The 22366-nt window shown below is 35.0% G+C and overlaps 2 protein-coding genes and 1 non-coding gene across 6 annotated transcripts; 2 read left to right on the plus strand and 1 right to left on the minus strand.

Annotated features, from left to right (window-relative positions):
* Nucleotides 1–257: 257 nt before the first annotated feature.
* On the plus strand, nt 258–3713 carry LOC139772329 (uncharacterized). 3 transcript variants are annotated; one of them, XM_071705954.1, is made up of 6 exons: nt 258–659; nt 1506–1557; nt 1712–2809; nt 2881–2980; nt 3094–3193; nt 3263–3713. In XM_071705954.1, exons 1-6 carry the CDS (start codon nt 587–589, stop codon nt 3316–3318), a joined length of 1479 nt encoding a protein of 492 aa, XP_071562055.1. In that variant the 5' UTR covers nt 258–586; the 3' UTR covers nt 3319–3713. The 3 variants fall into 3 exon arrangements, with proteins under 3 accessions (XP_071562055.1, XP_071562054.1, XP_071562056.1); XM_071705953.1 differs by having other exon boundaries at nt 258–655; XM_071705955.1 differs by lacking the exon at nt 258–659 and adding an exon at nt 910–1376.
* Ia-2 (tyrosine phosphatase IA-2) lies at nt 3701–20598 on the minus strand. Of its 2 annotated transcripts, XM_071705938.1 has the most exons (19): nt 20468–20598; nt 20177–20398; nt 18573–18674; nt 13977–14030; nt 13678–13738; nt 13199–13339; nt 12652–12733; nt 12414–12514; nt 11371–11963; nt 11152–11307; nt 10951–10991; nt 10705–10872; nt 10486–10612; nt 10337–10404; nt 9817–10215; nt 9423–9644; nt 7591–7955; nt 7200–7253; nt 3701–7132 (listed from the first exon to the last, which is right to left on the minus strand). In XM_071705938.1, exons 3-19 carry the CDS (start codon nt 18664–18666, stop codon nt 6862–6864), a joined length of 2997 nt encoding a protein of 998 aa, XP_071562039.1. In that variant the 5' UTR covers nt 18667–18674; nt 20177–20398; nt 20468–20598; the 3' UTR covers nt 3701–6861. The 2 variants fall into 2 exon arrangements, with proteins under 2 accessions (XP_071562039.1, XP_071562040.1); XM_071705939.1 differs by lacking the exon at nt 18573–18674.
* A 1083-nt stretch (nt 20599–21681) lies between these two features.
* Nucleotides 21682–21753, plus strand: Trnap-ugg (transfer RNA proline (anticodon UGG)). The gene has a single exon. It is a non-coding gene; the product is annotated as a tRNA-Pro (tRNA).
* The last annotated feature ends 613 nt before the right edge of the window (nt 21754–22366 follow it).

Genomic DNA, 22366 nt, shown 5'->3' on the forward strand with positions numbered 1-22366 from the left:
ACTCACTAAATTGAAACATATATCTATGTATGTATTTGTACACTTTACTACGCTTTATATTTTTATTTTCTAATTGATCAGAGCTATATAGATATACTCCTTTTCTCTTTGTAAAATTTAAAAATCATGTCTGTGATTATATATGATACTTTTCGTGCCCACGACCCACGACCACGAACAGACGGTCCTGAGCCTTGTGTCATCATCAGTCAGTCTGGTCAGTCATCTATGTATATAGTATAGTATATGTACATACATACGGCAATGCACAGGTGAACCAAGGTGAACTGTTATGGCGGTCCGGGAATGTGTCGAAACGCGTCGATACATACGATCGGTACATACAAGTAAATATTAAAGCTCGTATAGTTGACTGAAGTGAAGAGAAACTCTGTTCGTCAAGATAGACAGTGTTAATGCACTTACGGTTCTTCGAGGATTTCGAGATTTAAGCAGATATTCGCCGAAGAAGCAGAGGACGACATACGTGTGTTGCTCCGAAACGACACAATAAGCGTACTCCATTAACGATTAACGACAATGTCACTAATTCCGCAGTTTAATTGTCTAACGACTCTAACGCACAATGAAACTGCGAGAAAAGCAATGGAGAGCTACATTGGAATCTTGCAAAAAGCATTTGAACATTATCAAAGTAGGTATATATTATAATTACTGTATCAACTCTCTATATCTAACTTTTTTTTTCTGTTAAATATTATAGGAGTGCAAAAATATTTTTAAAATAACAATTATAGTATTTAATTTCTACATTTAGTTTCTACGTTTTACATGAACTTAGGTACTTTTGAAATTGTAGAATTTATATAAAATTTCAAGTTATAAATCTTTATATACTTTGGAAAACTTTTATATATAGAAACTTCTGCCCTCTAGAAATAACAGAAGAAACTAAGCGTGAAAGGCGCCAAAATATTTGATTCCTGCTGCTATCTGCAGTCAATCATTTGAATTAAGCCCGTATCAGACTAGTAGACTACCATAGACTACCGACAGTACCGACTGCAAAGGACAAAGGCAAAACAAAAGCCCCCCGCCCCCTGATTCGATTGCCAACTGACTTGGCTCGGGCAACTCGCGACTCGCGACACTCGCGTTTAGATTTAGATTGAAGTCTATTTTTCGAATCGGAAGTATTCGGAAGTCTGATACGGACTTTAGGCTCTTGTAACAAAGTCTGCTAATATAAATATTTGAGTGACCGTCCGTTGGTCAAATGTGTTAGAACTAACAGAGGAATTATAAACATTAGCAAGCGCATCAAAATTTATAAACGTGTGCCATTTATTTATAAACATGTGCATTATGACGTCTGTTAAGGACAATTGTCTAAATTAAGCCATAAAACGCTACTAGTAAGATATTTAAATGGTTATTTTCTATGTACTTTAGCGAAACTTTAAAATATTTTAATTACGTTTAAATATTCAATACATAGCTGATATAAGTGATTTGTACAATCGATACAATTTTTTGTTTCACAGATTTATGGGAAGATTATATAAAATTGCAGGAAAAATGTGGACAGTGTAATGTGTAAGTTTACAAACATTATGTACTTATATTTATGTCATGCGCATTTTTATAATTTAGATTATAACGTTAAAACAACTTATTTAACCTAACACAATTTAACGACATAAATTCTAATAATATTCTATCAATAATGTATATGTATATGATTTCATAGGCATTCTTCACCTCAAATGACGGTTAAGACACCTTGTATGGAAACAATGGATGAAGCAATATCCCAACATTTGAATAACGCCAATGTGCAAGAAAGTAGCACTAGCAGCAGTATCCCATTACTGGAATTAGATACGGTAAATTTAAGTCCCATTAATTTTAATTCCGATGCGGGAACTGGTTCGTCAGATGTAAGTGAATCTCACAAAAATACCGACGAAAACAATCCGCCAGTAAGTCCAGTATTCTCTAGAACATTTCTAAGGACTGCAGGTAACAATTTTGCGAAGAAATTTGTGCGTTCACCTAAAGCAGTATACGACTCAACCTCAGATATGAATAAGACACATCATAGCATTGAAAACGTTTCTTTAAAGCATAATCATAACAAATTAGAAATTAGTACGACACACCATGTGGAAACCACATTTTTGCCAAGTGGAAAGAGGTTGAAACAATCTCGACTTGCATTTTATCCAGTCAAGAGTACTGAAAAGATGTCCTCAAGTGTAGACAAACGTAAGGCAGCTAATATACTGCGTAATGTGGAACAGAATTTTATCCAAGATGTTTCTACAACACATGCTACTGCAAATGCAACAGTTATTGAAAATGGTGCTATAAACAACACTAGTGAAATTTCCGAAGATGTGATAGAAGTCAGTCCTACGCAAAGAAATGTTACATCCAAAGTCAGACGATGTTTAAAACTCAAGAGAAAAATTCCTATGAAACATATTAAAAAAAATTCTCCAAGTAAAAATAAATGTCCTGGTCCTAGTGCTATTCCAGAGATAATAGATATAGATTTCGGGTTATGTCCTTCGCCTAAACATACTTCTACGCAAATGGAAGATGATGAATCGTTGATGAATACTGCAGTTAATACGTTGGAAGATAAAGTTAACATAAGTTATCTTTCTTCGATAAAGATGCGTAACAAGACCGATATCCAAATTAAAAAATCTATTGAAGCTCAAAATGATTTTGCCTGCGAAGACGAAACTTTTTATCTGCCTGCAGAACAAACTGCAAATCAAAATGACATGGATAATTTCAATTTGGATGACACAGAAAACAAACCACCTGAAAAAAAGATGTAAATATCGCTTAATAATTGTGGTAATGTAAGTTGCTTTTATATATATTTAATGAAAATATTGTTTACAGATTGTCAAAAAGAAAGGCACACGTTTCAGAGCCGCTTAACATGCGATGTAAAGCTGACAGAGCAAAGTTAAATGGCTGGGATTGCTGGGAATGCAGAGAAGTAATATGCAATATTAATAGTTACATAAAATAGTTACATGAAATATGTGTATAGAATATATATATATATTTTTTTTTTTCCATTAAAAAGTAATTCAAAATATTTTTTTTTAGTATTATAAGAGTTTGTCACTACCAAAAGAAGAATTAGAAAAACGGAGGAATCAATGCTCGCGACATCGATACAAATACGAGCGACCAAATACACCAGAAGGTATGTATGATATTTTATTTTTATCATCGTTTTTTTATGTTATATAATAAAATAATAATCTTTTTAAAGGTTTTTGGGATCTGGAGTTTCCCGAGACATTGTCTTCTACTTATCGACAAAATTAAAGGTTAAAATATTTCATCATTTGAATCTGATTCTCAAGGCTTCAATGCGACTCGTGGTATAGAGATATTATTATTATTGTAACGTGTACAATACTTTGGTACTTTCTCATTATAAATTGATTCTGTCCGTTACGATTATTTTTATTCTGCTCATGTATCATTCGAGTAAGAAAAAAATTGGATTCCAAAATAGAATTTCATCTATACATCATATTTGCGCGCAATAATCACATATTTTAAGTATTATTAGTTGATAAATATAACAGTGTTCCATTTCTCTAAATAAAGATGTTAGGATAAAAATAAATATTAAACGTATAAAATGTTTACAATTAAATATAATGTATATGTTAAAATATGAATGGAAGGAAATATAAGCGTGTTCATGGCTTGAACATAGATCGATTTATTATTTTACAACATATATAGTATTATATATATTGGGTAACATAGTATAGATTTATATATAATTATATCATTTATATATATAGTCATCCCTTTACATAAAAATATAGAATTTATTTTGTGAGTCAGTCGGTGCTAAAGAAGGCTAATCAAACTCAGTTGCAGTGATCAAGCAAAGTTTGACACAGTTTCAAGGTACATTAGTGTTCCTGCTTTTCAAAATCCCCTCTAAAATAATATTTTCATCACGCAAGGCTGTAACAATTAATTATATAGGCTCGTGAAACATTAATTCTTAAATCTATCACCAATTTCACTTATAAGGGGATAACCAACCCTTGAACTTTTGAATTTTGCTAAATTTTTAATATGTTACACTCTATTTACCTAATACAAAGTACAGTAAACTCTGTCCAATGCGCAATAGTTTTTGAAATATTAATGTTAAATTTTTTTTATATCAATGATAAATAAATTATGCTTATGCGAAGAAGTTGCATTAATAAAAAGCGCTTGGCGCAAATTAGTAACGTGTTTCAAATGTTTTTATGATAGATACCATTCAAAAACGTGTACTCATTATGACCATAATATTGATGGTGGACAAATTGAAAGTTTTTGACACCGAAGATTAACTGTCATTTACTGTATTTTTGTTAATTGTATGTACTTCTTTGTAATATCATTATAATTCTATTTTTCTTATTTATAATACATAAATGAACTTTATTTTGCAGAATTTTAAAACAATTTCGTACATGAAAAATTTAAACATTAATTATTTCATAAACTATTGCGCATTATACAGAGTTACTGTACCTTGTATTAATGAATGGAGTGTACTGTAACATATTAAAAATTTGATAAAATTCGAGAGGTCAAGAGTTTGTTGTCCCTTTGTTAGTGTCAATTTTGACATTGCTTCCAAAAATATATTTAATTAAAAAATGCTGTTACATTCCTTTCTTAATTTTCATTTCTTAAAATTCATATTTCTCGATAAATTAAATAGATGTTACAGATATGTATAGAATACATTTTTTAGCACAAAAAATAATACTAGTAAACTTATAATGTCAAAAGTTTTGATGTGAATTTAATCGCCAAACGGTAATAAAATAGTAATATAATATTCCTATCATCGCTTACATTTACGTATGTAATCTGCATCATTTAACATCACGTTCATCAAGCTATATAATTTCCCAGCGCAAAACGATCGCACGCACACAGAATACTGTAGTGTAAAACATCAAGTTACATTACCGACTCTCTTATAGCAATACTGGAAAATAAAACGTTTATTAACTATTGACTAGATCATTTCATAGCATAAATATACGCAGTTTTTTGTCTTCTTTTTTGCGAATTGATATAATGGTTTGTGGCTGTCCGATCGATCAATCGCGTACTTGAAATATATTCTCGATATTGTAGTATAATAAAATCTCATATTTGTGTGATACTTTCACGAATAATTCAATTCGTTTATAAAATAAAAATATAACATATTAAGAATTTTTTATGAAGGAAATAAAGTTAGGAAGTAGATGTTCCAAAACTGTAAATGGTCATATACGTATTTTAGTTATCATGCAATTGACTTAGCTGATTGGTTTACGCTGTATATTATTTAATTTAATGAATTCGAAATATGAATTCGAGATCGAAAAATTCACCCATTCCTTTAAAGCTATTTTAAAGCACGTTAATCGAAGGGCACGTAGGAATTAATGTAATTCAATCAGTGTACACAAATTATGTACACGTAAGATAATCTTGTCTTTTTGCAAAATGTTTTACAATATAACAGGAATGTCCCGTTTTTCGCAAATGTGTTTTACATTATAAATAAATTTAAATAATTATGGTTAGATTGAGCCAGTGTATGATATATACAATTTTAATAAAGTATTAAAATCCGATACAATTTCCGACACAGAGATGTGATTTTATATATAAATATTCCATAGACTTTTTCATCTACAAAAAAACAATATATTTTGTCCACGGCAGACAATAAAAATCCCGGCCCGTATTCACAACGCATAATTAGTGTTAAACGCAGCCAGTCTGATCGTCAGTCCATGATTAATACTGAATATAATCTTTATATGAAACAAATAAAACTCCGATCTCAAAACGGCCGCGTTTAATGATAAGAAATCGAGGTGCTAGTTAGACTCTACTAGTATAAAATGTTTTGTTGTTTCACCGATCGATCGCACAGTATAATAATCGTTCAGTTGTTGATACATATGCCTCGAGTAACACCTAATCGTGTCCATCTGTCTGTTTGTTGTCTACAGGTACTTGACCTTTGAAATAGGCCGCGTTTGAATGAGCGAAAAGGGACATTATGCGATTAGTCGATGTAATAAAACAGTACCATCTCACGACATAGCGGTAAAAAAAAAGATTAAAATTCATAAATTCATTATACTTCAAGCTGTCTTAACATACCTATACAAGTACATCGCTTACTTTCCTTCTCTTTACACATTGTACTTAAATTAAAACTGTATTTAAATTAGTACGTTTCTCTGACTATATATGATTACATATTTTTCATCGTAGGAATTTAAATCGACTATCTTTCTTTTCGCATTTTGGGGAAATACAATCAGAATCAGAATACGAAAAAAGAAGCTCGCGACGATTGGTGCACTCTAAAACTAATTACGCGAAGGTGCGTCAATCGGGAAATACTGAGCGTGTAGAAAATTTCAACGAAATAACCGATTGATTCACTCTTTACTCCAGTAGGATACATCGTAGTAAACAGCTAGTAAAAGTATTTAGCTTTTTCATGACACATCGAAATCAATAGAATATATACCTTTTACTCTCGTTCGCGTCTCGATTATGATTATTTTAATCCTGAAGAGTATAAAATAGCTGACAAACACATCATACAATCAGATTTTTCGTACATCACAACAACGATACTGAAATCATGAAGAACAGAGTTTCAAAAATCGCTTAAGAAAATAATTAAATTTTCTGAATTTTTTCATAAAACTTGTAAACAAACATGAAGAAATAATTCTTTCTTAAATCTATTAGAATTAATAAGGTGTTTTTACCAGATGCCTGTTTTATACCGTTTAGGATTAAATTTGCGTCGCAGCTTCAGCTTCACTGCTCCGTTTTGGGTGGCGAAGAACCGGTAGCCGTAACAGATTTCTCACTTGACGATGGTACGGGTAAAGCCTTGAGAATCGCATGTACCTCTTCCGCCACTGCCATTAGGACGAACTCAAACTGTTGTTTCGTAGCAACCATATTGGGCCTTTGATCTCTAATATGCTCCAGAGTAGCGGCGATGTCGATTTCCTTCGCTCCCTTCGTCATACGATTTAGGACCATGTCGATCAAGCAGTAAGTACCGGTTCGCCCAGCTCCATCGCTGTGAGATGATCAAATATGAGAATACACCGATCGCCATATTGGATAATATAAAAATATATACTTACCTGCAGTGCACGACTATCGGACATGACCTACCACGATACGATTTATTAACTTTCCTAGAAAGAGACAAAATCGAAATAACTTGAAAAGTTACTTTTGGACAATGTTCAATGTAAAATATAATACGTATAATTCTTTTCTTGGACTCTTAATAATATATAAATAACTATATGCAAAACGTAATATTCTCAATTAAATCTTTTGAACGCTATCGTATAGATATAACAATCTGTTGATAGTATATAAATATAACAATTTATGTATAATAATATAGAGAGAATACTATATATACAATATACGTAATGAATTACGTATATTGTAACGATAAAAGTGACGCACTCTATGTGTGCGTCTCTTTATGAAATACTAGTAAATAGTTAAATCGGCACGAACCTACGGAACTCGAGCAGAGCCTTTGTGGAATACGGGACGCTGTTCTCCGGCCAGGAGAGGAAGTGGAATTGCGTGACAGTACGAGTCTCACAAGTGCGCAGATTTTTCAGATAGAAGGAGCGCACTAGGTAATCGTCACACCAAAAGTGTTCCGACACCAGATGTACCTCGTAGATATGATAGAGCTCCGATCCTTCCTCGGGCCAGTAACGATGGCACATGGCACGGCCTTCCTCGGTAAGTCTTGTCAGCATTACAATCACCACGCTGCCTTGTTCCCAAACCAACTGCCAGAAATCAGCCGTGGTCTGCGGTAATGGCCCTTGCGTAGCTATGTAAGCCGGATTCCGAGGGTCGTGATCCGTCTGCAACGAACAAACGATATTACGGCTACGGCTTCGATGAACATTCGATAAACGCTCCCTCATTTTAACCCTTAAATGCCACCCGGGGTCCAGCGGACCCCAGACCCTTTAGAATGATATATTTTCAAATGTTCCCGCCAAAAATGGAGCTCATATTTATTTATTTATTATTTTTTATTTTTTTGATTTTGGGGCCAATATTTTAACTGTTGGCGATCTTAATTTTTTATACTATGTTGAAATTGAAATTTTAACAATATAAGCATTTTATTCTCTTTTCTAAGCCTTGAACAACATTGAAAATAATTTTCATAACTAAATATCAAAAAATCAATAAGTAAGGAGACATTTTTCATGCTGGGGTCTTTTAGACCCCATGTGTCATTTACGAGATTCTTGAGAGGTGTGGCATTTAAGGGTTAAATAATAAATAAGATTAAACGAAAAAAGTCGTTTGTTGTTTCCTTCGTGACTCTTATTTAAGAAAAAAAAAGAAAAAAGAGGAAAATTTCGATCAACTTAATCGATTCAGATCATATTTAATACCTGTAAAAAAACCATGTCTTATCTTTTTCTATTAATTTAAAACGGGATCACTTTAAACCCTGGGAATTTTCAATCGTGTGTCGAACAATGGATCCCATTAAATTCCTGTTATCGCTAGTTTCGCTTTTTCCTTCGGAATTTTTCTCATTTATGACGCGGATATATGGATTAAACATAATTCGGTGATTGACACGTTGTCAATTGTGCAGTTAAAAAATATAAAGCTCTTGCTCGATAAACATGCCAGTTCGCCCGCTTATGTTACGATTACGATGCATTAAAAAAGAGATATATCTACCGCAAGCGTCAGCCTTACAAATTGCGCCGAGAAACGATTTTGTGATTTTTAAACGATCAACTTGACATGCCGGTCAACTATGAAACTTACCGACTTCTATATGTATACATTGCGGTGTGGCAGCCGGAAAACCGAATGTCGTACGTATTTCAGCAACGTTATCGTGAAAACGAAAATATTTATTTTATTTTTACACAAGTTACCTTGCAACTATTGCATGGAATAATCAGAAAATTTTCTATTTCTTATATCATGTATATTGAATTTTTCGCGTATTGAAGCATGATATCCTCCTGAATCCTAGTTGTTTACACAACATTATGCACTTAATACAATATTCTAATATTTTATAGCACTAGTCCCGACATGTAATATACCATACATATCCTTATGAGATCACAATGCGCATGAAAGAGGAGCGACAATCTTCTTATTATTCACCGGTGTTCTGCGAATTATTTTGGATACGACTAGATATAAAATATATCATAATCATTTATATGATTATAAAACATATCTAGTTTTGAAAAAGAAATGTTCAGGCTTCAGGAGAATTCATTAGAGGAATGATGAAACAAGATATATATATATATATATATATATATATCCATAGAGGTACTTACGATCGTGGAAGCATTTATGTAGTCGGAATTATTGGCGTTTGCAAGATCGTTCAGAACTACTCGAGAGTGATCGTAGGGAAGTGCCGCGCTGGGACGATTCTGTTTGATGTTCGACTCGCTCTCTGCGATCTCCGTAGACGATGGTTCGGCTTCATAAGCACATAATGCCGCCCATTCTTGATCCAGACGATCCTTGTTTTTCAGGTGATCCTCCATATAACTCTGCAAATATGAGTATGATACAGAGTGAAAAGTACGAATGAGAAGTAGCACTGCAGCGCCTCGTCAAATTGATCAAGTGCAACGAAAATCCCGAGACATATTATATTTAAATTTTTTTTAAATTCAAAAACATTTTTTACTCTCTTTTTCTCCCTTTTTATATTGTGCTTACGAGAACCATATGACCGGTCGATATGTCCATGTTGGAGAGAGTAGGTTCCTCGCCCCAGGAGGATGTGCTGGAGCGATTGGAAGGCAGATTACTGGATTCGTTTTCGCGCGACAAGCTGGTGATACGCGGCGACTCTAACTTTTCGCTCGGCTGTTTCGCCTGCATTCTCGCTCTGCATAAATCCTGATAATCCTTGGATGCTTCTGGATCCGGAGTGGTCAGCCCGGCAAGCTTTGCTCGACATTTGGCGTGGCGACGCGCAATTATCAGCGTGACTACTGCGGCTGCGATCGCAGCCGCAACTCCAGCTGCTACCAATGCACCGAAAAAACTAGAACTCATCTCGCTTTCTCCAGAGTAGCAGAGTAGAGCTACTTCCAGAGTAGCTGGTAATTTAACCTGTAAAAACATGCACTTTTATTGACAACATTGGTAAATAATATTAAGGTAATATTATGTTTATTTGACAATTACTTAATCTGTTCATTTAGTGATATAAGATATATATTTATTATAGTACCTTATTACCTATACCCGCTCGAATAACTTCAATTCCTAGCGCATTTTGTAATTTACAACGTATATTATCTAAAATAAAAGATATTTTATATTTTTATTAGAGCTCATATTCATTCAAAAAAAACAAGTACGATTTGTAAATTATTATACCGATACTGTTAGCAACGTCAGTCGCATTGTAATTTTTGTCATTTTGAACAACTTTAAACGTTACTTCCGCGCGGCCCACTCGTATATCTCTTAATGTTCCAGTAGGCAATCCCAGGAGTTCTTCAACCTGAAAGTTTACGTTTAAAAGTTTATTCAAAATGCTACTTAGAATTAATGTCTTCTTTGGATATTTCGAATTATTGCTCTATTCTATTCTACCTTAGTAACCACGTGTTCTCCTTCAAGCCATGTATGAAACTCCTGCTCAAACTCGATATAGACGTAATCTAAATCGACATTTTTATAAGGTTCTGACCGATCGTCGCTCGTTTTGTATGTATCACCGCGTAATTCCTTCTTAGTCAATGGTGCATATACTTCGTTATTCTATAATACGACGTTGTTGTAATGTCTACCATCCAGGCATAGTCGTAATAGGCAAAATATGAGCTCGATTATACTTACGTCCTGATTATCCGTCTCGGAATAGTCTTTGTCAAGGATAGCTGCAAAAACGTAAACGTTATAAATCGAAATGAAACAAAGTGACAGTTTTGTGAATTGCATCTTTGAGATATTAATGAGAATCATTTCGAAATGATAGGAAAACTGGTCGTAAATTATAAATCAAACGCAGATCTAGTTAGAAACGTATGCTTTACTTACTAGCCGGAGATTGAGTTTTGAATGCGTAATTATTCGTCGAAAACGGCGGTCCAGGTTTTTTAACGTCTAAGCGTTCCCTGCGCTTAAAACCAGCCAACTCTCGTCTCCATAAAAGCGCATCCAAATCATCGTCATACATCTCATCGTGCACAGTTCCTGCGTCAGATGCATTTCAATTTAAGATATATTTAAGCAATCTATTCAAGTGTATAAACTTACCACTCGCATCGGATGTAATTTTATATTTCGTAGGTCGCACAATGCCTCCCTCGGTATACATCCCGCGTATTTTCGAAGAAATATCCCCGTCAGGTCTCTCGATCTCTGCCGAGTTCCCTTCATCAATTTCGCTATTCTCAACAACGAGATCCTCGTCGCGTCTGATCGCCGTCCTTTTCGCATCAGCATCGGAAAACTTGAGATGCAATGGTTTCTTTCGATGCTTATACTTCCTAGAGAATACTCTCTCGTATTCTCTCTCATTTGTCTCGTCGTTGGAGGAGGGCTTCAACAATGTGTAATCTGGCGACTTTTCGTTCTGTAAGAATTCAAGATCGTCGGCGGATAAAAGTTGTGTGTCATAAGTATTCTCATAGTCATCCTCGGATGACAGTGCCTCGTCTCTCAAAGTATCCTCGAGTGACTTGGTAACATCATTTTTATAATCGTCGATGAAGCTGAACCGACGTGTTCTGGGCGGATAAAATTGTTCGCGCACATCGTTCAGTGATTTTCCGTACACGTTGTCGTATTTCTCATCGTTGACCGAAGTCCGATCACTCTCGCCACTACGCCATTTCGTGTATTCAGATCTGTAAATAAATTTCATAAGTTTCTGATTGTACGGCAATAATGATTGTTTGCCATAGAAAATCAATATGTTTAAAAAGTTTAAAACAATTAAATAAAGAAATATTAAATCGTATTTTTTGATTAATATTATGTTTCTTGTTTGATATATTTGATAAGTATATTCTCCAGCTTCTTTATTCTATTTTTATTGCATTTTAATACACATACAAATTGATTTTCAGCAATATGTGCAATAATTTATATCTTCCTTAATTTTTTATTTAAGTTTTTGGTTGTATTTTCAAATAGTAAAGTAAAATATAAAATTAATTAAATGATTACTTTGAATAAAACTCTTTTTATAAAACCAAAAATCCGGATTTAATTGTAATGTTAGTTATAACTTATGAAACTTTGAATGTACTTGTGTCATTTTTTATCGATCTCTTTTTAAGCGAGATAAGACCTACTTGTCTTCGATGTCTGTGGGACGATATAGAACATCGGCCAAATTACTCTCAGGATTTTCATTATCCGCAGATATCCTTAGTATGGCGACCGCTGGAACTATCTGAAAAAAAATCGATAATGGCTCATTACTATGGAGTAATATTGCAACAGTTCCGTATTTTCAAGAAATAATTGCAAACGATGACGTTACCAGGAAAAAAATCTCTCGATAACCGTTAAATTACAATTTATACTAACCTCGTCAATAAGTCCACCTTGTTCATCGAAACGTGGTTTCTTCAAATACTCGCAGAGATGAAAATCACGAAGATTGTTTCGTCTGAAAAATGTTTCCAAGTTCCGTTTTATGAAATACTCAATATTGGCTGATGCATACATATATAATTTTCTGAAATTTTGCGAATTTATAACTATTCTCCGTTAATTTTATCATATCAGATACAAAGGATAGTGCCACCTTTATCCTACCATGGGACAATAGTATTTATCGGCATAAAAATTTCTATTCTATTTCTATAATATACTTAAAATCCTTTTTTGATCGTTCTTTCTTTAAGAATTTGATTTGAAGAAATGATTATTGGTAAGCGCACACAGTAGCACACAATCTCTTTTACTGACTGTGCAAAAACTTTACATGACGAGAAAAAGAGAAAAGAAGACGTCTCTAAAATCTATACGTTAAAATTGTGAAAAATTGTTGTATTGGTTTATATACAAATCTCCATTGGTAAATTTCAGTTTGTTATGACTTATAACTACAAGTTCTAACAAAGCGATGTACCCGTATCGGAGATTATGCAACAAGGTTTGCACAATACATTGTATAAAGGGATGTTTCCACTTGTATCCGTCGGATTCCAGTCTGATCAATTGCAGTCTCACCGATTGTAGCAGCTCCAATTCGCCGATGTCAAGATTATATCTGCGCGATATAGAGAATAGAGTTGTATTACACCGCAATAACGCGCATTGATTATGCCACACTTTATGTGTCGATCGCGATAAAATGTTACGTAGGTCGGTAGGTGTACGATAATAAATAAGGCGATAAAGACGATAAAGTAGCGAGACCGTTTGACGACCCGGCGATAAAATAAACTGATCGGAAAGAGGATTCAATTCCGCTTGGTTCATATATACATATACGTATATCTCACAACAGTTGACATTTGACATGTAGACATTGAAGCGCGAATAATTCATGGATGCCATAAATATATCTCAGTTTCAAGGATACGATTTTTATTATCATTAACTTACCGATATAAATCGTCACTCTCTAAATTCATGTACCGAGGTATACATTTTCCGAATGCCAGATCTGAAAAAATGATGTTAATGATACAGATGTATGTACAAGTATAAAAAGTTACTATTGAATTCTACTAATAATGCATTGCAGCTTTGTTATTAATTAATACAACTAATTAACGTCGATTAAACTTAATAATGCGAAAAGCTACTTTTAATATTTTATTTGCCTCTAGTTTCTCGTTACATATGCAAGATGAAAGAGGATCAAGAACTATTAATTAAAGTAGATTATGCAAAATTATTACCGTCAAAACACTTTTCCGTCTGGGGATCGCATATATCCTCGCTGAATAGACATCCTGAAAACAGAACGATTATGCCAAGAGCTAAGAGAAACTCTTTATATGTATATGAGAGAGATATTGAATTAGATATCGAGGGTGTGTATATTTGTGTATGTGTGCGTGTGTGCTCTTCCAAACTGTAATAATTAATTAGCTTTGTCGTATGTACATACATACATACAATTCCAAGTATTCGCGTCAAATGCACATTCAAGCATGTATTCTACTAGATTGCGTAAATATTTTGACACAGGTGTGCAACCTCTGATTTCGTTCTGCCCGGCCCCTAAGGCGTTTGCTTGTGAAACAATCAACCGACTTGCCGCGCATCATATTGCGGCTTGTAAAACACGGAATAAATATTCCGCGGCGCGCTGAAAATGTCTGAGACAGACTAAATTTAATTGCAACACAAATTGCCTGAAGTAGCTTTGCGTTTAACATCACGGATAATTCTGAACGGATGAGTGACTTATACATATATTCGTATCATCACTGTACAAAATAAAGCGCATGTATACCCTATTTGCATCCCTATTCATCTCTATTCATCATGCGCGTTTTCCTAAAAACTTATATAGAATAATAACTCTCTTTAACATTCCTTATAAGATAACTTTGAAAGAAAAAAGGAAGAGGCTCAAGAATCGGAGCTTTTGTTACGAGTTTTAATCAGTTCTTTACAATATTTAATAACTTCTCAATCACCTTCAATTTCTGTTCCGATTGTTATTCTTGTGAATTCATGTATTAAATTATTCCATTCCCTTCAAAACTAAATTATTTGTCTTGTAGATATTATTATATTCTTATTACGTGATTTACTATCGAATTCCTTGTGAGAATGAGAATGTGATTGATTATATTGGCTTGACGTCGGACAAAATGCGAAAGAGATTAAAAGGCGAGATGATAGTGCATCGTCGTGCGATTTAATATGATTATAATTACACGCGTCTACTTGAATGCGCAAAGCTGCGCTTAGATTGCAAAAATATGGAGTATACATTTAAGCACTCGTCTTCTTGATATGTCTATTATGCTAGCTTACGGGGGATGTTTCTATAGAAAACTTTAAATAAAGCATCTGAAAGTATATCTGGAATAAGAAGAAAGAAGGTAATACTGAAATACTAGAAATACTGGAAAAAGAATAAAAATATTATTCATATATTTATTTAATTATTGATAGGAGGAAATAAATTTCTTAAATATAAAGCATAAAAACCTAAACGATTAAAGAATGGAATAAAATGAGGCATAATGCATAAGCATATATATCTATATATATACAGAAGCGAAGTGTGTTGGAAGGGAGTAAGAGTTAAACAATATTTTAAACGTTTAGTGACTTACAGAAAAAATGTATAATATTTTCATAACCGTTTGCAAGAATACATATTTGAATTGTATATACAATTCAATTTACTATCATATAGTACTTATTTATCATACAGTATTTGCTGCGGAAAGACCACCTATTTTTCACCTTTTTCACAAATCATAAGTAAGATTAATTGTAATTGAAATAATTACAACCCACACACACATAAATATCTAGTATTATATATAAGTGTAAAGATCATCATTTCACATTATATCTATTACATATCAAATATTAAATATATAATACTCACATAATATAATATATATGATACTTTTTTTTCGATGAATGAATGCAAAAAAAGTACCTTCGAAAAAATGCCAAGATCAAATATATATAGAGATGGTCGACAGGGTTCGGTCGGAGAGATAAGTAAAATACATAATACATCGCATGCTCACAACGAATATGAGTACGAGAAAATTAAAACGCAGAAGCAATGCATATTGAAATGCACTTGTGTGATGGACATATGCACTTTGGTAATATAGCGGCGAAAAAATTGCCTGGTGTCGCAAAGTGAACAAAACGAGGTGAAAGGGGGAGAGAAAGAAGCACAAAATAGATAAGCGAAGGGTTACGCAATAGATCTGAGAGATCGAGTGTAGCGGCATTACGCGCGTATACGATATAGAGAGATCTCGAAGCTCACGAAAGCGGTGGCTGCGTGGGATGAACGGTTCGATAACTGTCGAGTTGCTGTCGTGGGTGAAAATCGAACATCTCCCTTCTTTCCTCTCCTATTCTCTCTCTCTCTCTCTCTCTTTCTCTCTCTGTATATGTGCGTGAGCGCGCGTATGTAACGATAAAATATTGCCGAATTTAAAGAGCGTCAATGATGACGACAATTCGCATAATTATCTTTTAAATTTTTACATTCTTAATCTAATATGTACTGTTATTTACAGATTGGATTTTCTTAACTAAAAATTTAAGATTGTGAGACAGAGATTTTGGAAATTATTGGAAAATTAAGAAACTGGAAAAAGAGCTTTTTGATATATGTATGTATGTATGTATATAAATTTTGTATTTAATATTATCACGTCTGAGATCTTCCTTTAGCATATTAATTCAGTTTATTTGTCGAAATCTATTTAGTGTTAGATTATCTCTAGCATATTAATTTAGTTGTTTTGCCAGAATCTATTTAGTAGACTAAAAAGAATTTACATAAAAGAATCGAAATATTCCAAAAGCTAAATAGAAATTCTTTTATACCTTTAACAATTTATTCTCGCATTATCGCATATGTGATTGGTATTAATTTGTATTTGTATTTTCTCTTGCTAGTTTTTAGAGTCCATTTATATCTCAATTTGGAATTGATTTCTGTTTGACAAAATTTTCCTTACAATTATTTAAAATTCTTCAAACTTTACAGTTATCAATATTTCGTAATAAAACACAATATTATTTTTCTCTCAGTTACTTCATTAATACGTTATATCGTTACCGCAATTAAAAGAAACGGTAACGATACTATTGACGTGGTGCACATTTTTATAATGTAAAGTTTCTCAATAATCCTGCCAAGCTCATGGAAAACTTTATATAGGCTTTGTATGGATTACGAAAGCGGCGAGTGAATTTATATAAGCCACGCACATGAGGAGTATCCTAAGAACGATAACGGGATATCAATGAAGATCGACGACCTTAATCTCGGCTTCTTCTAAAAGTGCGCTGGGAATAATAGTATCGCGAAAGCTCACCGTTGACGTCAACTGCTGGTGGATATTACGAGTTAGAAATGTTTGTCGAGCTTTTTTATACACACCACACATATACATAAAAACTAAGATTAGTTGACTAAAACTTCAATATAACCGAATCCCTTCCATTATATCCACATCACTTAATTAATTAAAATTTTCTTTTATTATTTATTATTTATACATATAGTAACACTTTTATACGTGTATTTTCCGCATTCATTATCATAGGACATAGTTGTATTCTTAAAAATGAATGTAAATGAATAAGTGTAAATAAATATGAATGAATATCTTTTTCGTGGCTACTAGTAGAGCGCTACTTTACTCGCTTCTTCTTATATTTCTTCCGACGTATTGTTAATCAATAAGTGCACTTTTTATAAATGTGGCGAAACAGCATGATACTTACAGAAGTATAATGTCATGCGTTAAGTTAATAGGGCGTCAACCACATTGGGGCGTATCATACGATCGATGTTAATACTTCAATGTCAATATTGTCTCAAGCATCGTCGAAAATATCGATTGAGTAAAGATTGAATAATAGAAATTAAGTAAATTTTCTTATATTTGAAAAATATTCTAAATATTAATCTATTTTAAGTTAATGATCAAAGCTACATAAAAAATATATTTTAAAATTAAAAATTCATTTTTAATTTATTTTAGATTTAGAAAGTTAGAAAATCTTAAGCTACAGAGACATAGATATTTAAAGAAATTAAAAATTTGAAGAGATTTATTATTTTATTTCAAAAAGCAGATAAAAAAGTCATCAAATTTTGTTACTAAATTTACTATATCATTTAAAATAGTAACAGAGTTGAAACTCATTTCATTAGCTTTGTTGATTTGTAAGTTTATATCACATTTTCTCAGCGTGCCGTTACATCTACTCCGTAATATATCCCTCATCCTTTGTTTTATATTATCGCATTTACTGCTTCATGTACAAAGGATTTCTAGTTGATTGCACGGAATGTTATAACTGAGGTAGTTCGCGCAGAGTAGTGAAACATATCGAGTGGAACGCTTTCAACGTGTGAAACGTTATATTTCCTGTCTTTTTAAAAATCACGCTTATCGACTCTAAGGAGAGACTTAAAGTTCATCCGTTTATTAATTGCAAAGAGAGGCGAAGCATTTTCACAATCTTGAAAAGAGATTCATTGGGAAGTATATAGCCGGCAACTATTAACCAGCTTGAAATTAAAATATTTGTCAATTGGAAATTATAACTTTTTAAAATATAGATAGAAACGGAGCGATTTACATATTTCATAAAAAGAAACAGACCTCTCGTTGTTGATCGAAAGACACATCTTTATAACACAATAATAATATATTTCTCTTTCTAAAGAGTAATTAATTATCGCGTAACTTGACTAATTATTAAGTATTCGCGTCGAGAATTATTTTCGCATTCGCAGGATAATAATATTCAATCGTACTCACCGACATCACCGTCAGCCAGAACGACGGTGTAATGGAGGATACAGAGCACCAGCAGCTCCACCAAGCCTCCTTGCCACCACCGTTTACGGCCCATAGATGTTCCTACAATTGTGAATTCGCTTTATGTCACACTCTACCCACTTTCGCGTGTCTATAATTTCTATTTACCCTATTTAGCCTTCGGATCGGATTACCCTACGCTTCTCGCGTATTCGTAGAAAAATAATACAAACGCCATAATCTTAGCGATTTTAACGTGTAAATAGTATGCTTACCCTACACAACGCATAACGTATAACGCATAACGCAGAACGCACAAAACGCATAACGCGCGGTTGCATCATTTACATTATCATTTATAATACGTTGTTTTGCGCAGTGAGCAATGAGTTAATTTCTTTCTTTTAGTAGTTTTGTGTTACAGTTTTCAACTTTAGATTAAAAAGTTATTGCCATTGCTTCCGTGATAAATATTGCGTCGTAACGGTAAACGTATAAGGTTCTATTTCGCGAATCGATTATTTAATACGAAAATACACTTGGACTAGTTTCTATTAGCAACAGTTTCTAAGGCTAGTATAAGTACCTTCCTGACAATGAGTGCATCGCCCTAGAGTACAGTGCCCGCACTCGATTGACGAATGTAAATCCAGCAAGAACTAATACACACACACACACACACACACACACAGCATAATTCACACCACTTTCAATGACTCGATTACAATTAGAAGTGGTACGAACTTGAGTTACTTTTAGTTTTAGAAGAAAAGGAAAAAAAAAGGAAAAAGAAGACAAAGGAAAATAGAAAAATCATTAAAGGTAAAAATTGCCAATATTTTATGTCGCTATTTTCATCTTTAGATTTTCGTCCTAGACACCTCGATCGGTTCCTAGCTGATATATCTGCTTACTTTGAACATGTCTTTCTTCCGCGATTATTTAGACTTGGGCTTATATGTCTCGCAATCAGAGTCGAACATTTAATCACAGAACATCTTATAACTGTGATGTATGTTCACCCTGGATATCTTCGCAGAGACGAATTAACATCCTCTTAAGAAACCTGTGTGCGACTACATCATCCGATTTTAATTCTCTCCCAGATTATTATTCTCAAATATATATGGTATTACGGAATAAGCGAAACGTCAGTTCAATAATATGTGCGATCATTTTTATGATCTCTTAAATCTCTTGAATTTGCAGATCTTTCTTGATAAATAAAAATATGCAATGGAAAGCAAATGGAACGCTTTCCATTCACCATTCCAAAAACTCATTCACCCTTGCCCTTAGCATATTGAATGCGCAATGTAAATATGGTAGCACGTAGGCTGCAGAGCGACCGAAAAGTCGACCAATCAATTTTTATCTTATTCTGATATAGAGTCCCTTTAACTATACACACACGCACAATCGTACAGTAATGTATATCTTAAAGAAAATTAATATACAATAAAAAATTCTTTAGACACAAGAGCAAGAGTTTCCTGCAAACTTACGAGATTAAATACAAAAGAGAGAGAGAGAGAGAGAGGGGGGGGGAGGCATATAGGATGGAACGCATATATATAAAATGCAGATCCGTTCTCACTTCTCACCTGGGCGTGACGCAACGGGTAGCCTTTTTCACAGTCTGCGACACATATCGTACGCGTCACACCACGAGAAACACCCGCACTGTTCTTCTGCTTCGCGAGAGAAATAACGATCACCACTTGGCGGTCCTGGCTGCGAGGCTGCGAGCTCCTGAACCATGTCCCCGTAAAGGGCTGCCGGTTCCGCCGCAGCGACTGCCGACTGGCACTGACTGGAAACTGGAACTGAAAAGCGAGGTAGCGAAGTAGCGAGGGCAGACAGGATGATGAGGAGGAGGTACAAGTGGTACGTACAACAGGCGGCGGCGACGACGCGCAGGGCGTGCGTCGTCGGATTTTGAAATCGATTGCGACGCGCCGTGAGTCGTGAATGACGCGCCACGCGCCGCCGGGTACTGGGCCTGGGGGCCTGGGGGCCTGGGGGCCTGGGGCCAACCGAGCCAACCAAAACGTAGAATGATAAAGCGAGGGAAAGAGAGGCGTGAGAAAACAATGAGGGAGAAAGAGCTAGAGAGAGAAAAAACACCGTCGTCGACACGCGCAACGATAACGATAAGGATGAGGAACAGCCTGTGAGAAAAATAAATCATCGCGCCCGGCGCCACGTCGAAGTCGTCGAATCGACGCGACGCGCGACGGATAAAAGACGATTGCCGATGTCTGAACGAAGCGCATATAGTCATCCTCTGTTAACGAATTTTAATTTCGCCAGAGCTAGAGAAGAATTGTGGCACGGCCGGCAAGGGGAGTAAGGGGACAGGGGAGAGAGGACAGAGGAAAGAGGAATGGCCGGTGATGGTGACGCGGCAAACATGGATCGACTCTTGTCAGTTGGACAGAGTCGCGAGTCGCGAGTGGCTTTCAGTGGCTTTATTCTATCATTATTATTTATTTTCTATATTCTATTCTATATGACCTATCTACGATATATGCCATGTATCCCAAACACGATATATATAGGTTTCCTAAAGAAAAGTAAGAGGACGATCGCATCGATGAGAAAAAAACGAAGGGCTCCTGGTTCGCGTTGCGCCGTCGGAAGAGTTTTGCGTTTGGCAGGGCATGTGATATCGATTAGGGAACACTTGTTGCAGACGAGTGGAAAGCGCGAGGTACGCTTTCTATACGCGACCTACGCTTTTTCGAACCTCCGGAAGAAGCGCCGCGCGCCGCTCTCGCTCGACGCCGCGACGGCTCGACCCGATGCGATGCCGAGCCGGCCGAGCGAGATTTATGCCGTTTCTAATTTATAATGGCAGCCGAGAGGGAGAGAGGAGATCATTATGATTGCCAACAATGCCGATATTTAGATCCAAATTCGCATTAATAACATACGTGTCATTGCGTGCACATATTTTACCGTAAATTATCGTCTGGAATAAAATCTCTTTTGTGTTTATCGACACTTGAATACTTTCTTACAATTAGATACGATTCAGATCATATTACGCTATGTTCCTACAACAGCACGTACCAGATCTACCTTTCTTGAGACGAAACGGTCATCAGGCCTCTTGGTCTAGGGGTATGATTCCTGCTTTGGGTGCAGGAGGTCCCGGGTTCAAATCCCGGAGAGGCCCGATATTTTTTTAATTGCAAATTCATAAATTTTATTTTTATTCGTCAATAAAGTGTAATCGAGAAAGATAGGATCTTTCGTTGGACGTTAAACGTGAAATCATTTTATTCGCAATTTTACATTTCTCTTTTATAATCTAGTTGTCTAGCTGTAAAGCTGTAATTAATCTTTTTCTCGTTTCTTTCTTGGCGAGGGGGGGGGCGATGGGGTGGTATTTATAGTCGAGCTTCAAGATTGTCTTGTGTACGATCTTGAGACCCTGTGTACGGTCATTTTGATCGAGTCTTAACATTGCTCGTGACCAGACTTGAGACGATTCTCACCTCAAGATAAGATTGGAGTGGCCTGGAGTGGCCGTGATGGAACTGATAACTGGTGGAAGATAGTCGAGATTTTAGAGTCCCCATGAGAGTCCCTACATGAGAGTTTGGACAGTCTGGTCCTATTTTACATTGGACGTGATTGACGTGAAACAACATGGCGGACCAATCACGAGCGATAACCAATTAAAGGCCCTTGCACAATGCCAGGCACAGGCAAGGCAATAGCATCGACATATAGGCCGGTTTCCATTTTCCACCAGTGTCACCACTGTCACCTGACTCCAGTGAGTA

The sequence above is a fragment of the Temnothorax nylanderi genome, unplaced genomic scaffold (assembly GCF_030848795.1).
Source record: "Temnothorax nylanderi isolate EJ_2023f unplaced genomic scaffold, tnyl_v1.0 TNYL_tig0048_pilon, whole genome shotgun sequence".
NCBI lineage: Eukaryota > Metazoa > Arthropoda > Insecta > Hymenoptera > Formicidae > Temnothorax > Temnothorax nylanderi.